At 53.9% G+C, this 20,355-nt stretch overlaps 1 protein-coding gene across 3 annotated transcripts in view; it reads left to right on the top strand.

Annotated features, from left to right (window-relative positions):
* The window catches only part of KSR2 (kinase suppressor of ras 2), a 78,886-nt gene that overhangs the window by 16,012 nt on the left and 42,519 nt on the right, over positions 1–20,355 (top strand). For all 3 annotated transcript variants that reach the window (XM_033075749.1, XM_033075747.1, XM_033075748.1), the window contains exon 5: positions 12,773–12,954. In XM_033075749.1, coding sequence (XP_032931640.1) covers positions 12,773–12,954 — 182 coding nt within the window. The remainder of the gene's footprint in view (positions 1–12,772; positions 12,955–20,355) is intronic.

Here is a 20,355-nt window from a genome sequence, read left to right as displayed (position 1 = left end):
TGTCACCATTCCAGCCCCCAATCCATCCTCTGCCCTCAGCTGGAGAAGCTCTCACTGAGGGCAGAGCTTCCCCAGGTTGGTCATTGGATATTCCCTGATGATCCTGAATTGAAATTCCTGGCACCACTGGGAAGGGAGCACTGGAGATGCTGGGAAAACTGGCTGCAGTCAGGCAAAGATTGAAGGAATCCAGGTTTGGGCTGGAAGGAACCTTAAAGCTCATCTCATTCCAAGGGCAGGGACACCTTCAAGCCCTCATGGTGACCCTGACACGGAGCTGGGGCCAGCTTTGGACACCATCAGATCTTCTGGGCACTGATTCCCCGGTGTGGAGATGGGGTGGAAATGTCACACAGGGTGACACAAACAGTGATGTCCCCTCTGCCTCCATCGCTCTCCACCTTCCTGGCACAGGGTGCCCAGAGAACCTGTGGCTGCCCTGGATCCCTGGCAGTGTCCAAGGCCAGGCTGGACGGGACTTGGAGCAGCCTGGGACAGTGGAAGGTGTCCCTGCCATGGCAAGGGTGGAACAGGATGAGCTTCAAGGTCCTTTCCAACCCAATCCATTCCATGATGCCTCTGCCTGACTGCAGCCAGTTTTCCCAGCGCCTCCAGTGCTCTCTTCCCAGTGCTGCTGGGCAATTTCAACTCCTGATTAGGGAATTAATCAGGGGAAGAGCCAATATTGACAGGGCCCCGTTGTGCTCCAGGGGCTGCTGTGCCGGGTTGGATCCGGATTCCTGCAAACCTCTTGGAGAAGCAGGGAAGTTCATTTTCTCTAATGGCACTTAATGATTTTGCAGCAGACAACCACTAAATCCTGCCTGCTAATCCCATTAGTGGTTCGGGATTGTAATTAGTGCATTAAAGAGGCAGCTTCTTCTTTTTTCCCTCTTTTTTTTCCAGCACAGCCCTGCTGGAGTGGGAGCTGTTTATTAGCCTGGATGAGGTGGAAAATGCCTGGCACAGATAAAAAGTGGATTAAAATTGAAATATTTTCAGGCCCTTCTCAGCTAATGGTTATTTTATGACTGTGGCCATGGAATTTGAGGATGGGTTTTTTTCAATGTCACAGTTCCATGGTGTCCCTGAAATGTGAGCCCTCTGAGCTTCCTGCAGGAGAGAGCTCATCCCTGGCAGAGAATTTGGAGCCTTCTCTGGCCAACCCCTTCTGGTTTTAGTTGTGCTCCTGGACTCTTGGGCTGCTTTGGGTTCCCCATGGAAGGAAACATGTTCTGTTCCAGCTGGACATGGGGAATCCAGAGTCTGAGGGCAGTCCTGGGGATCCCACATGCTGGGTGTGCTGATGGCGGTGGAAAAGAAGGGATGAGGTCTAAATGATTTGCAAGGAGCCATGAAGCCATTTATTGATCCACAAAGCAAAGTTTCTATACTTTTTCTATTGTTGCTAAAAATAGTGCACCAATAACATTCCTGTAACTACGATATATTGCTTAATTGTAACTAGATAACATTGCTCAATCTAGGCCTCATTTAAGCTAGCCAGGTAGATACAATATTTCCCACAAATCCCCACAGAAACTGCATGCTAAGCGCTCTGTACCAAGCACCTTATCTTTTGCATTCCTTCTCCAAAATCCCGCTCGCTCTGGCCAAGGCTTGTGGCCTGCTCGCTCCCGCCAAGGCTTGCGGCCTACTATGGCTGACAGATCCACATCAGCAGTGACAAGCTGAGCAGTGCTGGCAGTTCTGCTCTCCAGTTGTATTCCCACAGGGTGGGATCCCCTGGAGTGATTTGGGGTGGAGATTTACCCCCATCCTGCCTGTTCTCTGCAAGGACCCTTCAGAGACCCTCCCAGGACAGAGGCTGGCGTCCCTCAGGGTGATTTATGGAATGGTTTGGGTGGGAAGGGACATTAAGGACCATCTTGTCCCACCCTTGACCTGTGGCCAGGGACATCTTCCACTGTCCCAGGGTGCTCCAAGCCCCAGTGTCCAACCTGGCCTTGGACACTGCCAGGGATCCAGGGGCAGCCACAGCTTCTCTGGGCACCCTGTGCCAGGGCCTCCCACCCTCCCAGGGAACAATTCCTGCCCAATATCCCATCCATCCTTGCCCTCTGGCAGTGGAAGTCATTCCCTGTCCCTTGTCCCAAGTCCCTTCCTCTCTTCCCCAGCTCAGGATAGGGTGAAATGGGCTCTGGGGAGCCAGGGGTGACTTTGGCAGACGAAGAAATCTCTCTCCCCATGAGCTGTGGGTCAGGATTGATAGAGTGGAGCCCTCAGGGTTCTCTAAGGCTGCTCCCCTGGATTTTTCCGCTTTGGCACAGACAGAAAATAAACCAGCACCATTTATTTGTGACAGCAGCAGCAGCGACCGGGTCCCCTCCAGAGCAAGGCCACCGTGTACTGCTTGATTCCCCATGACAGCTCATAAACTCCTTTGAATATTGTGCTTCAGATCTTATTCCCAGTGTTTAATCCATCATTTCTGTGTGCCAAGTCCTTCTGAGGCAGGGGTTAAGTTTGTTGTTTTTTTTTTCTTTTTGGAGCTCCAGGCCTCCAATTTTCCTGCCTGGAGTCTCCAGCTGTTGACCGTGACTCCGAGGTACGGAACATTACTCCTGAAAAGATCCCCTGGCTTCCATAAATCCACAGCCCATAAACATCTCAGGAACGCTCCTGAAACGGAAACCAAACATTGAGAGTGGCTGATAATATAATGCCCATTTAATTCCTCCTGAATTCCACGGGCCATTGGAATCTCTCATGGGTAGTTAATGATTATCCATCAGCCAGGGAAGGAACAAACTCGGAATGGGAGGTCTTAAAAACTCATTAGTTGGGGAATAAAAGTCCAGCTCATTAAAGGCGTGTTTAACCCTTAGGAGGGGTGTCCAGTGGATCTCTGGAGGCAGGAGCTGCCCTGGGGTAGGTGGTCTTTACCCTTAGAGGCACCCTGTGACCTCTGCCTGGACCCACCCATCATCCTTGAACCCATCCTTAGAGCTGTCCTTCATCTTTAGACCTGCTCTTGAACCCAGCCTTCATCTTTAGACCTGCTCTTGGACCCATCCTTTACCTCTGGACCCCTCATTAGACCTGGCCTTTGTCCTTTGGTCCATCCTTTATCCTTTGACCTGTACTTAGACATCTCCATCATCCTTGGACCCATCCTTAGGCCCATCCCTCATCCTTAGACCTGTCCTTTGACTTATCCTGGGATCCCTCAATAAACCCATCCTTTATCCTTTGGCCTGTACTTAGACTTTTCCTTTGTACTTAGAACCATTCTTCATTTTTACACCCCTCCTTAGACCTGTCCTTGAACACACCTTTCATCCCTGGACCCATTGTTAGACCCATCTTTTGTTCCTTGGCCCATCCTTTGACAGATCCTTCATCCTTTCACCCGTATTTGGACCCCTCCTTCATCTTTAGGTCTGTCCTTGGACCTGTCCTTCATCCCTGGACCCCTTGTTAGACCCATCCTTCCTTCTTTGACCCACCCTTTGTCCTCTGACTCATCCTTAGACCCATCTTTCACCCTTGGACCCCTCATTGGACCCACCTTTCCTTTTTTAGCCCGTCCTTCTTCTTCTGGCCCATCCTTGTCTTTCAGGCCTGTCCTTTGGCCCACCCTGCATCTTTGGAGCCCTCCTTAGACCCATGCCCTGACCCACCCTTCGTCCCCTGAGCCTTTGAAGGGGAGCTGAGCCCAAACCCTCCTTGATTCCAGCTGTGTATCCTTTTGCCACGCTGCTGGCTGGACATTTCCATGAACTCCATGGCCCCCAAGGAACATCCTCTGGAAAGCAGCTGGACAGGGCAGATGGGAGCCTGGCCCAGCTGGGCTGAGCCCTGAGGATGTGCTGAGTTCCAGCCTGGAGCAGCTGCTGGACAGGACAGGACAATTTTGTGGTGCACCTTGGTCAGGTTTGGGCTGGCACGAGGCTGCTCCTGCTTAGGGCAGCTGGATTTGGGCTAAATTTTCCATGAATTCTCCTTATCCTGTGTTGTTGCAGTGACATTCCAGCTGTGGATGTTTTCCTGGTGGAAAAACCTGTTGGTTCAAAGCCTTCTGAGGGTTCATTTCCTTCCCTTTTGCCCATTGGTGCTAAGGTGGTTTTTTGGTGGGATTTTTCCAGCCTGGGGTGAGGATTTCCAGGCTGGGTGAAGTCAGAGGTGAAGTTCAGATGTGAACTGGTGATAGAGCACATCCCCATTTTCTTCTTTTCCTTTTTCCTTGTATTATTTCCAACTTTCACTTCAGACACACTCTGTCCTGGGGGGTATTTTTCTCCATCCACATTACAAATTCCTGAGAACTTGATATTTCCTGTGGCACCTGGCCAAGTCTAGCTCCCAACTGGGCCACCAAGGCAGACAGGTGAAAATCTGAATCCCAAAACGTGGGAGCAGAGGTCTTCTCCATCATCCCCACCCCACTGAGCAGCCCATGCTTAGATTGTGCCTCAAATTTCATCATTTAAGCTGGTCCTAAATAGGCCCTGATAGGTCATTAATTCTGCAGCTCTGCAACCTTGATGATAACGACGTTTCCCCTTGTAGCGATTCCTGTCCAGCTGGTGGGTCGATGATTCGATGTTCCACACGAGTGGGATTTGGGAGAGCGGTGTCCAGGCAGCTCCTCTGACATTCCCCAGCTTTGGAAGGGCAGGTGGGCTCCTGGCACTGGGGATGAGCAGGAAATGGATGTTTGCAGAGCAGGTGGATGCAGCAGGACGTTGCCAACATGTGGAAATATTCCATATGGAGCCTCTTGCCAAGGTGGGCACTGGCACCTGGGCTGTGCCAGCCTGTGACCTCAAATCTTGGGCTCAGTTTTGGGTTCCTCCTGACAGGAGAGACCTGGAGGGGCTGGAGCGTGTCCAGGGAAGGGAACAGAGCTGGGGAAGGGGCTGGAGCCCCAGGAGAGGCTGAGGGAGCTGGAAAGGGGCTCAGCCTGGAGAAAAGGAGGCTCAGGGGGGACCTTGTGGCTCTGCACAACTCCCTGCCAGGAGGGGACAGTCGGGGGGGTCGGGCTCTGCTCCCAGGGAACAGGGACAGGAGGAGAGGGAACGGCCTCAGGCTGGGCCAGGGGAGGCTCAGGGTGGATTTTGGGAAAATTCCTTCCTGGAAAGGGTGGTCAGGCACTGGAAAAGGCTGCCCAGAGCAGTGCTGGAGTCCCCATCCCTGCAGGGATGTAACAGCCATGTCGAGGGGACATAGGTGGGCTCTGTGATTTCAAAGATCTTTTCCAACCTAAAGGATCCTGTGTTATTTATCCTGAAAACAGAGCCCCAACCTGGAACTTCTGCCAGGGGGAGAGTGTGGAAGGGAGGGAATTTGGAGAGCAAAACGAGCAGCATCTCTCCCTGTGCTTCCAAATCATCCCCCTGATTAATCTCGCTGCCAGTGCCGGTGAGCCAGGGCTGAGGAGCTGAGCACAGCCCCTGGAATGTGCCCAGCTCCCTCACAGGATGGTTTGCACACCGTGAGGTGACAGTGATGAGTGGCCCCCGTACCAGCCTGGCTCGGTGCTGGAATTATCCCACTGCTCCGGGCTGTGACGCTCCTTAGGAGTGTCATTAATGTTAATTACGGCCCTGCTATTCCATCCAGAGGCGCTGGAGCTTCACGGTGCTCAGAGGAGAAACTTCTCACCGTGTCCTTTAATGAGGAGTTGAGGGTCCTTTCAAAGCCAGACGGGCGTGAGGATGAATTTAGATAAGGATTAACATCCTGGGAGAGGTGGCACCGCGTTCCTGGTGTGCTGCCCCCGGGCTGCCCAGCTGGGAGAGGGCACGGGCTGGGGCAGGGGCTGGGGTGGTGGCCACTGTTGGTCTTGAGCCTGAGCTTTTCCCAGCTCTGTCTTCCAGCTGGAGCTGTGCAGGAAGGTCAGGAAGCAGCTCCCCTGTTCAGGTCTCTGTGGTTCAAGAGGTTGGTGGGAGCCTCTCCTCTCTCTCCTGCCATCCCACCCCTGACCTGCTGTGGTGGCCCAAGCACTCCAGGGGATCCCTTGGCAATAATGGGGTGAAAACCAAAAGCAGGGAGTGCTCTCAGAGTCCAGAGGAGCCCATGGAGCTGCTCCCAGGGCTGGAGCCCCTCTGCTCTGGAGCCAGGCTGGGAGAGCTGGGGGGGCTCACCTGGAGAAGAGAAGGATCCACGGAGAGCTCAGAGCCCCTTGCAGTGCCTAAAGGGGCTCCAGGAGAGCTGGAGAGGGACTGGGGACAAGGGATGGAGGGACAGGACACAGGGAATGACTTCCCACTGCCAGAGGGCAGGGCTGGATGGGATATTGGGAAGGAATTGTTCCCTGGGAGGGTGGGCAGGGCCTGGCACAGGGTGCCCAGAGAAACTGTGACTGTCCCTGGATCCCTGGCAGTGTCCAAGGCCAGGCTGGACAGGGATTGGAGCAGCCTGGGCCAGTGGAAGGTGTCCCTGCCCATGGCAGGGGTGGCACTGGATGAGTTTTAAGGTCCCTTCCCACCCAAACCATTCCATGATTGCCCAGTTTGGTGGTGGATCTGCCCTTCCTGGTGCCCCTGTGTTGTCTGAGGATGTTTTAGGGTACCCCAGGGGCTGAATCCCTCTAGAAGCTTCTCATCTAAAGGAGACTCAATCCCACCAGCCCTGGCTGGCCCCAGCTCGCCCTCCCTGCCCTTGTGTGGCCCTCAAAGAAGCGTAACGGTGGCAACCAAGAAAACAGAAGGGGCTTAATGAGAAACAGCTCCAGCTCCAGGATCCTGCAATTACCTCCTGCAGCTCCTTCCCTCCTGTGTCTGCTCCCAGTGCTGCTCCTGCAGCCCCCTCTCCAATCCCAGGGGATGGGGGGGAACCTGTTTGCCTCAAACTCCCTTCAAAGAACTTCCCAGCTTTATAATTTGCAGCTGTAATAAAAAAGTTCCACTTTGTGCTTGGAAAAGTGAATAATAGATCAGTCAGACTCGAGCCTGGAAATTCAGGCATCCAGGGAAGTGGGGACAGGCACTTGGATAAATATTTAACTGCTGAGGCTTTGATATGAAGGAGCTGCTTTTCCTCTGGCCAGGGAAGGGAGGGTTTGTTGCCTCTTTATGGGGATGAGGAGGATAAATGGAACATCTGGAGGATATTCTGTGGTAATTTCTTTTTCTCAATCCCAGCATTGTGTGGAGCTTGTTCAGGTTTGGGTGGAGAATGAAGAAATTTCAGCTCTTCAGGCAGGTTCAAAAAATCCACTGCCTTGAATCCTGGACATCTTAAAGAAGCTGGTGCCATCCTCTCTGCATAAGGATTTGGGATGGGGAATGGCATTGGGCACAGGAGCTGTGTGTTTATTCTGGTGTCAAAGGTGACCTGGTGCCTCCTTTCCTGGCTGAGATGGCTCCAGCTGTGCTGGTTTAGATCCCAAATCCTCAAGGCTGTTTGGGAATGCTCAAGCTCCTTAGCCAGGTTTTTTTGTTTGTTTGTTTGTTTTTTGGTTTTTTTGGGAATCCTTGAAGAAAAAGGTCGGATTTTGCCATTTATGTGCCAATATGGGAACTGGAAGGGAGAAGTGGCAGAAATTCTGGAGAGGGGCTTTGCTAAAGGCAAGGAGGGACAGGACACAGGGAATGGCTTCCACTGCCAGAGGGATATTGGGATGGATGGGATATTGGGAAGGAATTGTTCCCTGGCACAGGGTGCCCAGAGAAGCTGTGGCTGTCCCTGGATCCCTGGAAGTGTCCAAGGCCAGGCTGGAGCAGCCTGTGACAGTGGGAGGTGTCCCTGCCCATAGCAGGGTTGGATAAAATGATCCTCGAGCTCCCTTCCCACCAAATCATTCTTACATGAAAAAATGCCAGAGTGGATCCGAGGGTTTTCTTCCCTTTTTTTGCCATTCCAATGGATGCTGCTGGAGCTGCCTGCCCGCGGTGGAGGGGGCAGCACTTCACCTGCTCCTTGCTCTGATCTAATCGGGGATATTGTGCAATTAAACCACTCCAAAAGCCACAAATCTGCGGGGCTGAATCCCGGCCGGGGCCACGCGCTCCCGGCCAGGCAGCAGCGATCTTTAATCCTTCGCAGCTGAAATACCGATGAGAGGATTTTTTTCTTTTTTCTCCCACTCTATTTCCCTTCCTTTTAGAGCAACGCTTGTGTGGAAATTGGTGTGTGCTGGCGAGGAGCAAAGTGGTGAATAAAACATCACCTGGCTCTGGCGGCTGCAGGGGCAGCTCCTGCCTTGTGGTTAAATTTTAAATTAAACCCGTTTTATTTTATTTTTTTTAATGGCAATAAGATAAGAAGTGTCAACAAATGCCTGCAGAGCAGGTTGCTACTTACTCAATTTCCAGTTTTTTTAAGAGTTGGGAATGGAGGATGAGCACTGCCCGAGGCTGGGAAATGTTTGGGGTGTCCCCTTTGGAAAGCTTTTTGGGATGAGCCCTATTCCAGGAGCATCACAGCCCTGTGAACATGGGATTTATGCTCCCTGTGACATACAGATCCCACTGTGCCATCCTCATCTCCCAGCTTCTCCCGGCACATCCTGCTCTTCACCAAATCACCCGAGGACATCCCAGTGTGGCAAAACCGCGTCCTCACCGCCGCCTTTCTGTGGAAATCCTATAAAATCCACACCCTGCCCGCTGTCACTGCGCTCCCGCCGGCTCCTGAAAGGAGTGACGGGCCCTTTGTCCCGGTGTCTGCTCCTGTTTTTCACCGCCTGTTGAAACCCTCTATTTTTTTTTTTTCCCCAAAGCCGGTGATAAGCGTTTGACTGATCCCACCGAGCAGGCGGGGATGAGCCATTCAGGCGGGATTGACACCTCAAGGGATTTGCATTAAACGCTTCAAACTCGCTCGGCTTTTTATTATTCTCACCCCCCTCCTTTTTTTTTTTTTTTTTTTTTTAATCCATCATTGTATATTTAGCGATTCCTGCATGAAATCACGGCCCTAATCGTTGGCATTCACTTCTCTGAGGAGGAATCTGTCCCGGTGAGCGGCACTGATTTTGCCGAGCATCCCAAGGCAGGAATTAACCCCGGTGCTCCACAAACTTTGCCTTGGGGCGTTGGTTTGGGCTCTGCCGAGGGAGATGAGGAGGAAAATGAGGAATTCAGTGTCTGCAGAGGGTTAGCGGATGGGGAGAGGTGAAGGAGAGGGGGATGCCGGGGGTGCTGCGCCATGGGCTGAGATGCGGGATTTTGGGAAGGGTTTGGGAAGTTAAGGGCTGTGTGGAACAGGGGCTGATCCCGATGTGCTGCTGGGGAGCTTGGGATCTGCAGTGAGGGGTAAATCCTGGGAACATCCGGCTTCGGAGCCTCCTGGAGCAGGGATGAGGGTGGGACAGCTGTGAAGAGTGGCAAAAAAAAAAAAAAAAAAAATAGTGGGGATGTCCAGATTTCGCGATCTGCTCCAAATCTGGCAGGAAAGGAGCCTTTGTCCCCGTGCTGGCATTTTCCTGCCATCCCTGGAGGGTGCTCTGGGCGTCTCCCAGATTTTGGGGATTTCCAAGCCTCGAGATGGACCAGGTGTGGTTCTCTGCTCCCTCAAAACCCTAAAATAAAACATATTTTCTCCATAACCAACTCCTCACTTCTCCCTCACCTGGAGACTCATTTTGAGAATTGTTCAGCTGTGACTGGAGAGAAATTGTCCTTCCCGAGGGTGGGGAGGGATCAGCACCATCCAAATCCACCTAAACGGCCCCTTGGGCCCTCCCTGTGCTTCCCTGGCTTCTCCTTAATCCCAGAGTTTGTTTACTGGGAGTTCCCACCTTTTCCAGCCCTGAGAGTTCCTGGGAAAGGCTGGAATGTCACTTCATGGAGGGATTAGTGTGGCCAACCCTGCCCCAGCTTCATCCTCTGCTGCACTTTGCTGGTTCCTCCCGATCCAGCTGGGATTTATCTGGCTTAGATTCCCAGCAGTGAGGGAATCCTGCCTCCCTTTCCCAAAGCAGGCCTGTGTGGGGCCTTATTCCTATGGAAAATTGAAATTAGGTTGATGTTTTTCCTTGGTTTTCTGAATTTTCTTTTTTAATTGCCCTTTTTTTTTTTTTTTTGCCTCCACTGTCCTTGCAGGATTGGGAGCTGGCACAGGGAATGGGGTTCTTCTTGCCCAGCTGGGATGGGGAATTTAGGCTGGGAGGACCAGGATGCATTTCCAGCATGTTTTTCCCTGTGTGTAAACGAGAGGACAATGGAAATGTTCTCCTTGGGCACTGCCAGGGATCCAGGGGCAACCACAGCTTCTCTGGGCACCCTGTGCCAGGGCTTCCCCACCCTGCCAAGGAACAATTCCTTCCCAATATCCCATCTAAATCTCCCCTCTTTTAGTTTGAAACCATTTTCCTTTGTCCTGTCACTATCTATGGAATCATGGAGTGGTTTGGGCTGGGAAGGACCTTGAAGATCATCTCATTCCTACCCATGTAGGAGGATGGATGGATGGATGATGGATAGTGGATAATGGATGGATGGTGGATGGATGGATGGTGGATGGATGGATGGATGGATGAGGGATGGATGACGGATGGATGGATGGATGATGGATGATGGATGATGGATGGATGGACAACCCCTCATGGCAACAAGTCCTTTATGAGGTGCCCATGACTGGCCTCATCTTCCACCCCTGCCCCAAGGTTGGTTTTTGATCCTTTTTTGCCCACGAAGCCCCAAACAAGGCTTGGTTTGCTCCATGTCCCTCAGGTACTCCTTGTCCCCAGCCCAGGGGACAGGATCCCTGTCCCTGTGAGCCCCCTGTGCCAGGGGTTTTTCCAAGGGTGATGATGCTCCTGTTCCTCTCCAGGCTTCAGTTCCTGCTCCCCTTTCCTCAGGATAGGGCTCAAGACCATGGGGAGGCAGGCAGCCAGCCCAGTCACCCACTTGGATCCTGCTGTTTATTATTCTTTATTATTTTTTCTCCTCCTGAAGAAACAGAGAGAGGAAAAAAAATCTCTCTCTGTCCAAAATCACTCATCCTTCCTAATAATGAGAGCTGTCAGCAGCCCTGCTTGGCGAGGAAATGATGCTCACAGTAAATATTTGGTCTGGAACTGATTTATGGGTGGAAAAAAACGAGATCAGTGCTTAATCACTGCCTTTCAGGAAGGGCTTTGGGCCGGGGTTGAGCTCAGGGGAGCTGGGGCCATGCCAGGAGAGCAGCACCAGGCTTTTGGTGGCAACCCCATGCTTGGGTTGGGATTGAACAGCAGCACTGGAGCGGATGGACTGAATTTGAGCCCACCAGGCAGGGTTAGATGGGATTTTGGGAAGGAATTGTTCCCTGGGAGGGTGGGGATGCCCTGGCACAGGTGCCCAGAGCAGCTGTGCCTACCCTGGATCCCTGGAAGTGTCCAAGGCCAGAGCCTGGGTAGTGGGAGGTGTCCCTGCCCATGTCCTTTACTGAGCTCTGCTGTCCCTTCCCACCCAACCCATTCCATGACTGTGACCATCAGCTGTGGGGCCGACCCCAGGGAGTGCCATGCCAGGGGATCCGTTCAGCTGGACCAGCCTGGAATCATCCACCCCATCCAGTGCACCCAGGGGTCCTTGCAGCCACCCTAAACACAGCAGTAGCTTTCCTGTGTGAGGAAATAATTAACTTATTAGAGGATGGTTTAATTTTCTTCATTAAAGAGGCCATTTCCTATTGCCTGGCAGAGCCAGATGCCCCTGGCACTGCTGGGAGTGGTGGGAGCTCTGCAGCCTCCCCACCCTCCCAGGGAACAATTCCTTCCCAATATCCCATCATCCCTGCCCTCTGGCAGTGGAAGCCATTCCCTGTGTCCTGTCCCTCCATCCCTTGTCCCCAGTCCCTCTCCAGCTCTCCTGGAGCCCCTTTAGGCCCTGGCAGGGGCTCTGAGCTCTCCCTGGATCCTTCTCCTCTCCAGGTGAGCACTCCAAGCTCTCCCAGCCTGGCTCCAGTGCAGAGAGGCTCCAGCCCTTGGAGCATCTTTGTGGCCTCCTCTGGATTTGCTCCAGCAGCTCCAGGTCCTTCCTGTGCTTGGACAGAGTTGGATGCAGTGCTCCAGCTGGGATGCATGGATTATGGATGGAGCATTCCTTGATCACCACGAGCTGTTGCACTGCCAGGATGTTCTTGAAGGATCCCAAATGCTCCAGATCTCCAAGGGGCTGAGCTGCCTTTCCCAGGGCTGTCTCTGCTCACTCCATGGCAGCTGGAGTGGGAGCAGAGGAGCCAGAGCAGCTCCTCAGTGCCAGGATCCTGCAGCCCAGCCCATCTGAGCTGCCAGTGTCACTCTGCATCCCAAATCCTTCCCGTCTGCTGCAGCTTTGGGATCATCTGAGCCAGCTGAACAATGGCTGGGCCTTGTCCCAGTGTGAAAAAATGGGCTGAGGTTGGAGAGGTGGGCGACTCCTTCCCCCTGCTCTGCAGAATTCCATTTCTGAGGAGCTTCTCCCAGTGTTTTGGGTTGTCCACACCACAGTCCTGTGCTGTGACAAGCTGATTCCTGGGAATCTCCTGGGCTCCCTCACATTCCCCACCCTTGCTTGGGCCCTATACTGGATGCAGTGACATTAAATGTGATCATTTAGGGCATTTAACAAGGTCAGCAAGGCTGGGGCTGACAAGCTTGTGGACCAAATTATTTTTTGCACCCAGGTTCTCAAGAGGAAAAGCTTTGGAATGTTCCTTAATGAAAATCACCTTTGTTTGATGGCGGGGAGGGATTGGGAATTCTCATAGGAAGTGGAATTAATTATCACATGGGAGATGATGCAGCAACACCCCCTCCCATCCCATGGGTGCCACCAGCCCATCCCCAACTCCTTTCCCTTCACTTTTCCCTCCTTTCTCCTCTTTTCCCTCCCAGAGTCAAGAAGAAGAACAAGCCCCTGAACCTCAAGATCCACAACAGCGTGGGGAGCTGTGAGAACATCCCAGCACAGCGCTCCCCTCTCCTCTCCGAGCGCTCCCTGCGCTCCTTCTTCGTGGGGTACCCGCCCTTCCTGCCCTCCACCCCGCCCGTCCACACCGAAGCCACCTTCTCAGCAAGTAAGTCCCCATGGCCCCCTCAGACCCCTCCTCCAAGGGGTGGGAGATGCCAAGGAGAGGGAGGGACTGGGGAGGTTTGGATCAGTGGTTTGGAGGATGTTGAGCGTTGTGGAATGAGCCCAGCCCTTGTGGATGTGCCTCATGTTGGTGTTTAGAGATCTGTGGGTGCTTCTGGGCAAAGGTAACACCACAAACTGGATTATTTCTGGTGTTTGGGAAAGCCATGAAGTTTCTGTGCTGTCTGGGTTGGTGGCACTGCCTGGATGTCACCCCAAAGTGACTTTTCTGAGGGTTGCTGTTTTACCTCTGTGTTTAAACCTCTCCTGCTTCCTGGATTTGGAGCTGATGTGGAGTTTTGGGAAGCCAGTCCTAGTGCAAACCCAACAGCCAGCCTTGATCCCACCAGACAGGGGCTGTCCTCTGCCAGGAGATGCTGGTGGTGGCACTCACTGAGCTCCAAGAGCTCACCCAGGTCTGGGAGGAGCAGCCTGACTCTCATTTCCTGGTCCCAGGCCAGTGCTGGGATTAATTCCAAAGGGATTGAAACTTTTCCAAGCCAGGCGTGGCTCTTGGCCCAAGAAGAACTTCCCTGGAAACATGTGGCAGCTGCTGGCTGTGATTCCCAGCCAAGCTGAGCTCCCCTCACCTCTTGTTCCTCAGCTAAAGCTTCCTCCAGCTCCACATCCAGCCTGGGTTTCTGCCACCCTCCCTTCCCTGCATTTTTCCCTTGTTTCCTTTCTGGAAATGTCTTCCTGGTTTGTTTTGGGGTCTTCCACTCATTCCTCCTGCTCAGCTCTTGGCTGAAGAAGGGTTTGCAGCCAACTCCCTTTCCCTTTCCCTTTCCATTTCCCCTTTCCCCTTTCCCATTTCCCTTTCCCCATTTCCCTTTCCCTTTCCCATTCCCATTCCCATTCCCATTTCCCTTCCCCTTCCCTATTCTGCCCTGCAGTTTGGGATCACTGAGGACTCATCCAGCCCATCCTGCTGTCCTTTTCCTCCTGTCCCTTTGGCTTTGGGCAGTGTCCCTGGCAGGAGCTCTGCAGGATGAGGATTCTATTCCCAGAGATATCCAATTCCCAACTCGGGATTTCCCAGAGCGGGGGTCATTTCTGCCTTGCTGTTTCCCCCATGGAATTGTCTGTGCTCAGCTCCCAGCCTGGACCAACAGAGCAGAAACCACAGCCCAAGCCCCATTCCCAGCCACCCCCACGGGTGTCTCCTTGGATTAGCTTTCCTCACGCCTCAGTGTTGGGTTACATCCCGTGCTGTGACATCCTGATGGAACGTGGCACCGCCGGAGCACGATGCGATGGGAAGTGATGGGCTGCCAAGTGACTAATGCTGCTGGAGAGGTGTCTCCTCTCATTTCCCTCCCACTTCCCTGGCTGCTGGGAATGTTTTCCAGGCTGGATGGGAGCTGTGATTCCCCAGCTGGTTGATCCCTGCCGGGAGGTTTCAGTATCAGCAGAGCTGTTTGGTCCTTGCAGGATCAGAATCCAGTGATGCCAAGCAGGGCAGACATTTGTTTGTAGGGAGCAGAATCATGGAGTGATTTGGGCTGGAAGGGAGCTCAGAGCTCATCGACTTCCATGGGCAGGGACACCTCCCACTAGAGCAGGTTACTCCAAGCCTTCCCTGCATCACAAGGATTCCCTGTCCCCACCCTTGTGGTGTTCAGCACCTGAGCTCTCCCCAGTATCCCATCTCTGTGGGCTTTTCTAAAATCCCTTTTGCCTTTTCCTCCTGTGCCAGCACCCAGATGCTCTGGATTGATTTGGAATTACTTCCCTAAGCACAGAAACACAAAAATTGTTGTTGTCAGCTGGAGATGGGTGAAGGGAGCCCAGCAAGCCCTCTCCCTTCCTGGCTCTCTCCATGATTCTTTTCCACAGCCTTGCTGCTCCTGGCAGGAGCACGTTCCCATCTGAGTCATCCCTGGCCCAGGTCAGGAGCAGGTTTGGATGCTTCCCTCTGATTTTTAACATCCCTTTGTCCTGATGGGAATGGATTTTCACAGAGGGTGGAGGGAGCTGCAGAAGGAACATCTTTCTGTGGCAGCACAAACCAGGCTGGGGCAATCCCAGGATCATGGAATATCTTGAGTTAATCCACAGGGATCCTGGATCCAGCCCCTGTCCCTGCCCAGACCCCCCAACAATCCCACCCTGCCCATCCCTGGCAGCGCTGTCCAAACGCTCCTGGAGCTCTGGCAGCCTCGGGGCTGTGCCCATTCCCTGGGGAGCCTGGGCAGTGCCAGCACCCTCTGGGGGAGGGAAGAACCTTTCCCTGAGCTCCAGCCTGAGCCTGGGCAGTGCCAGCACCCTCTGGGGGAGGGAAGAACCTTTCCCTGAGCTCCAGCCTGAGCCTGGGCAGTGCCAGCACCCTCTGGGGGAGGGAAGAACCTTTCCCTGAGCTCCAGCCTGAGCCTGCCCTGGCACAGCTCCAGCTGTTCCCTGTCCCAGGAGCAGAGACCCGAGCTGCCCCCCACAAGGAATCTGTAGAATTTGTAGGATTAATGTGGTCTCCAGGGATGTCCCAGCCCTGTGTGACAACTCCATCACATCCACTGTGCTGCTGCTCTGGCTGTGCCCCTGGGGGGATTCTCCTGAATCCCAGCCCTGCCTCTTCCTCTTGGCTTTGTGAGTGAGGAATTTGCAGTTCATGGTGTTGAGCACAAGCGGGATCCCAGCCAGGGATGGCCAAGGGACAAGTGCTGAGATGCCACCAGAGCTCCTTGAGCCCCCCAGCTCCTGAACTGCCTGTGAAAGAGCCCCTGAAGGGCTGAGCTCAGATGGGATTGGTGGGCAGGGATCCAGGACAATGTCCACGGGGTCAGGGTGGAAATTCTGCAGCCCTAAATCCAATGTTTCTGCTGGAAAGCACCAGGCTGGACCCAAGGACATGACACTGGTGTTGGAGGTTGTCAGATTTTGCCCTTTTCTGACCCAGAGATAGGGCAACTGAGATGCATTTTGAAAAACTTTTATTCCATTTTCAGTCTCATATAAGGGTGAGACAATACAGATGTTGTAATTCACGCCATCACAATCAGAAACCAATTATTTCCTAATTACAATTTGTTAGAAGCATTTCTTGGCCTATCAGCTTTTGTCACATCCTGCTGTCAAATGCCTTAAAGCCAATCATCTAAAATCACCCCTCATGGGTTCCATGACAATGCATCTTTCATAGTTCTGTTTCTCCAAACTATCCAGTCTGATTTGTGAGGCCATCCTTTGAAACTTTTTTCTAGCTCCTTTTCTCTCTCAACAATATCTGTCCTATCCCATGGCCTTTCTAAGTCAGCATTTCTCATCTCCAAGTTTGCACACAGAAGGTGACAAGGGGAGGCAGCCAGTGCCACCCAGACCGTGGCCCCTCTCTGTGGTCACCCCACTGCCAGTGCTGGGGTGGCTTTGTGGGGGGACACTTCTCCCTAATGCTGTCCCTCCAGGAGGGGCCTTCCCAAAGGGAACCTCCTTTCTCAGGGACCACCAGTGGTTCTCCCTGGACCTGCTGTGCATGGAGCACTCCCCAGCTGTGTTGGCAGCACAGCTGGCAGCTCCCTGCAGCCACATCTGGCCACAGCTGGCAGCAAGGCTCCCACCCCAGGAGTTGGAGGGCATAGCTTTGTCTGGATGAGCCTAATTGAGCCTGCAAGGCTGGGAACTGGGGGGGAAATCCCAATGTGAGACTTTAAGCCAGCTGAACGTGATATTTGAGCTGGATAAATGGGATTGTCATGCTGGAAAAGGGAACTGCCCAGATTAGAAAGGGACTCTTTCCTTACTGGGGAGATGCTCCAGGAGCAGCTCCTGCTTTGGATGATCCCCTCTGCTCCAGCTCAGGTTTGGTTTCATTCTGCTGGATCCATCCTGGATCATCCTTCCACCCACTGGCCCTGGACCTTAAAGACCATCCCATCCCAACCCCCTGTCCCCATGGACAGGGACACTTCCCACCAGGTCAAATTCCATGTGGAATATTGGCCACATGCACTAATGGAGGGAGCAGTGACTGCCTTTGTAGCTTGAATCTTGCATGGATTTATATCCTGGGGAGGGAAAGCTGCTGGAGCAGCTGCTCTGGGATCTCTCCCATCCTATTTCAGCCCTAAAAGCAGCACAAGCAAGGCCTGAGATGTCTCATGAAGGGAACTTTGCTGCAGAGCACCTCCCAGCTGGGATCACATGGGGAGCAAACTCAGGATGGTGGAGAGACACTGGGACAGTGTCCCTGGTACTGCCACAGGCTGAGACATTGGAACTCTGGCGCTGGAGCTGGCACAGGGTGCCCAGAGAAGCTGTGGCTGCCCCAGGATCCCTGGCAGTGTCCAAGGCCAGGTTGGACAGGGATTGGAGCAGCCTGGGACAGTGGAAGGTGTCCCTGCCCATGGCAGGAGTGGAACAAGTTAATCTTTAAGATTCTTTCCCACTCAGACCATTCTATGGATGTTATGGTTTGTCTCTGGACTGGGATTTTTGCCTGGTGGTGGAGATACTCCTGATCCTGGGCATCTTTTGCTGCTGAACTCTTTTGGGAAGGAGCTCCTCTCCAGTGTCTCCCCTTAACCTCTCCATGGGAATCACTCACCTTGGGAGCATTTTGGTGACAGCCTGGGATGTTTGGGATAAGTGCAGAGTGTCCTGGCCATTTCTTGGCTTTGCAGTGACTCATCCCAAGTTCACTTCCATCGATTTTTTCGGTCCCATTCATAAATGAACATCTGTTTGTTGTAGTAGAGAAGGGGGGTTTGCTAATTGGGCTGTCCCCATGATGGATAGCGCACTCCCACCAACTCCTGGGGCCAGGAGATGAGGAAGGGGCACTTGGCACCAAACACAGTCCCCATCCGTGTGGTTCAGCCCTGCTGCCACCCCTGGAAGCTGCTCCAGGTGTCCTTGGTGAGGGTTTGGGGCTCTCTGAGGGCCTCATCACCCACCCCAAGGAGGGTGGAACCCCAAAATAACGAAACAGGGAAGCTCCAGGCGCTTTTCTCCATGCAGGACATGCCCAGGCATCCCAGCTGGCAGCTGGGGAGCAGCCGGAATTCACCGCGATGGCAGCAGGGGCAGCGAGGGCGTCACGGCCAAGGCAGCAGCGCTGTCCCCGTCACCTCCGAGGCGCGCGGGTGCCACTCAGGAGCGGCGCTGGCTGTCACAGCTGCCTGTCACCGCCGGGGAGCTGGGTGCCAGCGCTCTGCTGCCGTGTCACCTGTCACGGACACGCCGGAGGTGGCTGTCACCCTTCGCCCGGCTGGTTTCCCCCTTGCCGGCTGTCCTGGCACAGCTGATCCCGTCAAGCGCGGCTGTTGATTTTGGGATGAGCTGTGCCCGCAGAGCAGGAGCCCTGACCTTTGCTGGAGCGGCGAAGGAAAACACGGAGGTGTTGGGAGGAGGGTGGCATGCCCTGGCATCGCAGCTGTGCTGCCACTGGGCAGTGCCACGGCATCGGGAAGCGGGGTTTGGTTTTGGGAACCCCTCGGGAGGCAGGAATGGGGTGGGTGGCCGGGGGAAGTGTCCATGGGGCTGCTCAGTGCCACCACCCTTTGAAATTCCACTTGTGCCCAGTGAAATGTCAGCTCGGAGCGGGGGAATTGCGCCAGGGGAATGAAGGCCGTGAGAGTTTGGGTTTTCGAGGCGGGCAGGAGGTTGCTGGTGATAAAGGTTTAAATAATGACTGGCACGGGGGCAGGGCGGTCGGGAGACATCCAGGGGCAGAGGGAGGGAACAGCGAGAGAGAGAGAGAGATGGAGGGAAAGGAGGAGGATGAGGGAGAGGCAGCCGCTGTCACACTTCAAACCTTGCGAGGATCAGCCGATCCCGCGGCCACTTCTCCACCACGGGGTCCCCACGGCAAAGCCTGACCGTCCCACCCCGAAACAAGATGTGCTTGTGGGGGTTTATTTCGCATTGTAATTAACGCTAGTTGTGGCGATCTGGGGGGTTTTCAATCCGAATATTCCACTCGTGCTGGGCTGAGGCTGCTGCATCTCCACCTTCTCCCCGAGTTCACACTGCGAGCAGCAGCTTTTCCTCCGGGTGGGGATCCGGGGCAAGGGGAGAATCCCCATTCAACCGCAGAGCCCCCCGGCCCTCGGGGCTGATCCCCGGTGCCTTCCCCTGCCCCGCTCCGCTGCTTTTCCCTCCTGCCAACAGCGGCTCTATTGTTGAACGCCGCGATCCTACGTGGCTCGCTGCCGCTAATGAAGGTAATTAGCAGTGAGTCACGTCGGGCTCATTTATGTTACGAGGTCAAAATCCCCGCTACACTTCAATACATTTTTGCAGCGAGCACATTTAGAAAGTAATTAAAAGGCTCAGCAGCCGCCGTTGCCTCCATCCCCTCTCCCCCTCGCCAGGCTGGCAGGATTTAATTGAGGCCAGCCGAAAGTTAGTGGGAATAAATTGTGGCTGATAACGCGGAGGTTGTAATTTAATTCCGGCAGAGGAGCTGTTCTGGCCCGGGTGTTTGGTTCTTCAGGGAGCGGCGTTGGAGGGGGGATGATGATGATGATGACAACTCAGTTCCGTAAGGCGATTTAGGGAGGGGGGAATGGCGCACGGGGAGGCATGGGGCTGTGCAGGGCGGGAGGGGTCACCCGTTAGAGCCTCACCTCTGCGGTTTGTGGATCCAATTACCTCCCCTGCGGAGGTTGTGGGTGGGGAGGGATGCTGGTCCAGCAGTCCTGGGTGAGCTAAGACTGGTGAGAAAATAGCAAAAATATTGGCAATGTGGTGCTGGGGACATGAATTCTCCTCCTCGGCTTTGAAGGGAGCTTCTAAAAATTAGGGAGAGTGACTTTTTACACGAGTGGATAAAACCACGACACAGGGAATGGCTTCCTACTGCCAGAGGGCAGGAATGGATGGGATATTGGGAAGGAATTGTTCCCTGAGAGGGTGGGGAGGGCTGGGATGGAATTCCCAGAGAAGCTGTGGCTGCCCCTGGATCCCTGGGGGTGTCCAAGGCCAGGCTGGACAGGGCTTGGAGCAGCCTGGGACAGTGGCAGGTGTCCCTCCCCACGGGAATGAGATGGTTTTAATGTCCCTTCCATCCCAACCCATTCCATGATTCTGACATCTCATTTGCTGCCTCTGCCTGTGGAATAACCAGAAGAGAAGGATCCAGAGCTGCTGCTGGTTGGAAATGCTGGAGCAGGATGAGCTTGGGATGCTCGCAGGATTTCTAACCCAGGGGTGGGATGTAAATGTAACCTTCAGCTGGCGAGTGCAATTAGAGCCGCGTGCCTGCCGCTATATTAAAATGGGATATGAGAGCAAACAGCGGCTCTCCCCGCTCCCAGGGATAATATCCAGCGCCTGTTTAGCCAGGGATTTACCAGCACTCTGAGCAAACAGCCGGGAGCCACCTCTGGTGCCTGGGAAACCTCTCAAATCC

The sequence above is a fragment of the Catharus ustulatus genome, chromosome 18 (genome assembly GCF_009819885.2).
Source record: "Catharus ustulatus isolate bCatUst1 chromosome 18, bCatUst1.pri.v2, whole genome shotgun sequence".
Classification (NCBI taxonomy): domain Eukaryota; kingdom Metazoa; phylum Chordata; class Aves; order Passeriformes; family Turdidae; genus Catharus; species Catharus ustulatus.
This window is presented reverse-complemented; position numbering and strand designations above follow the sequence as displayed.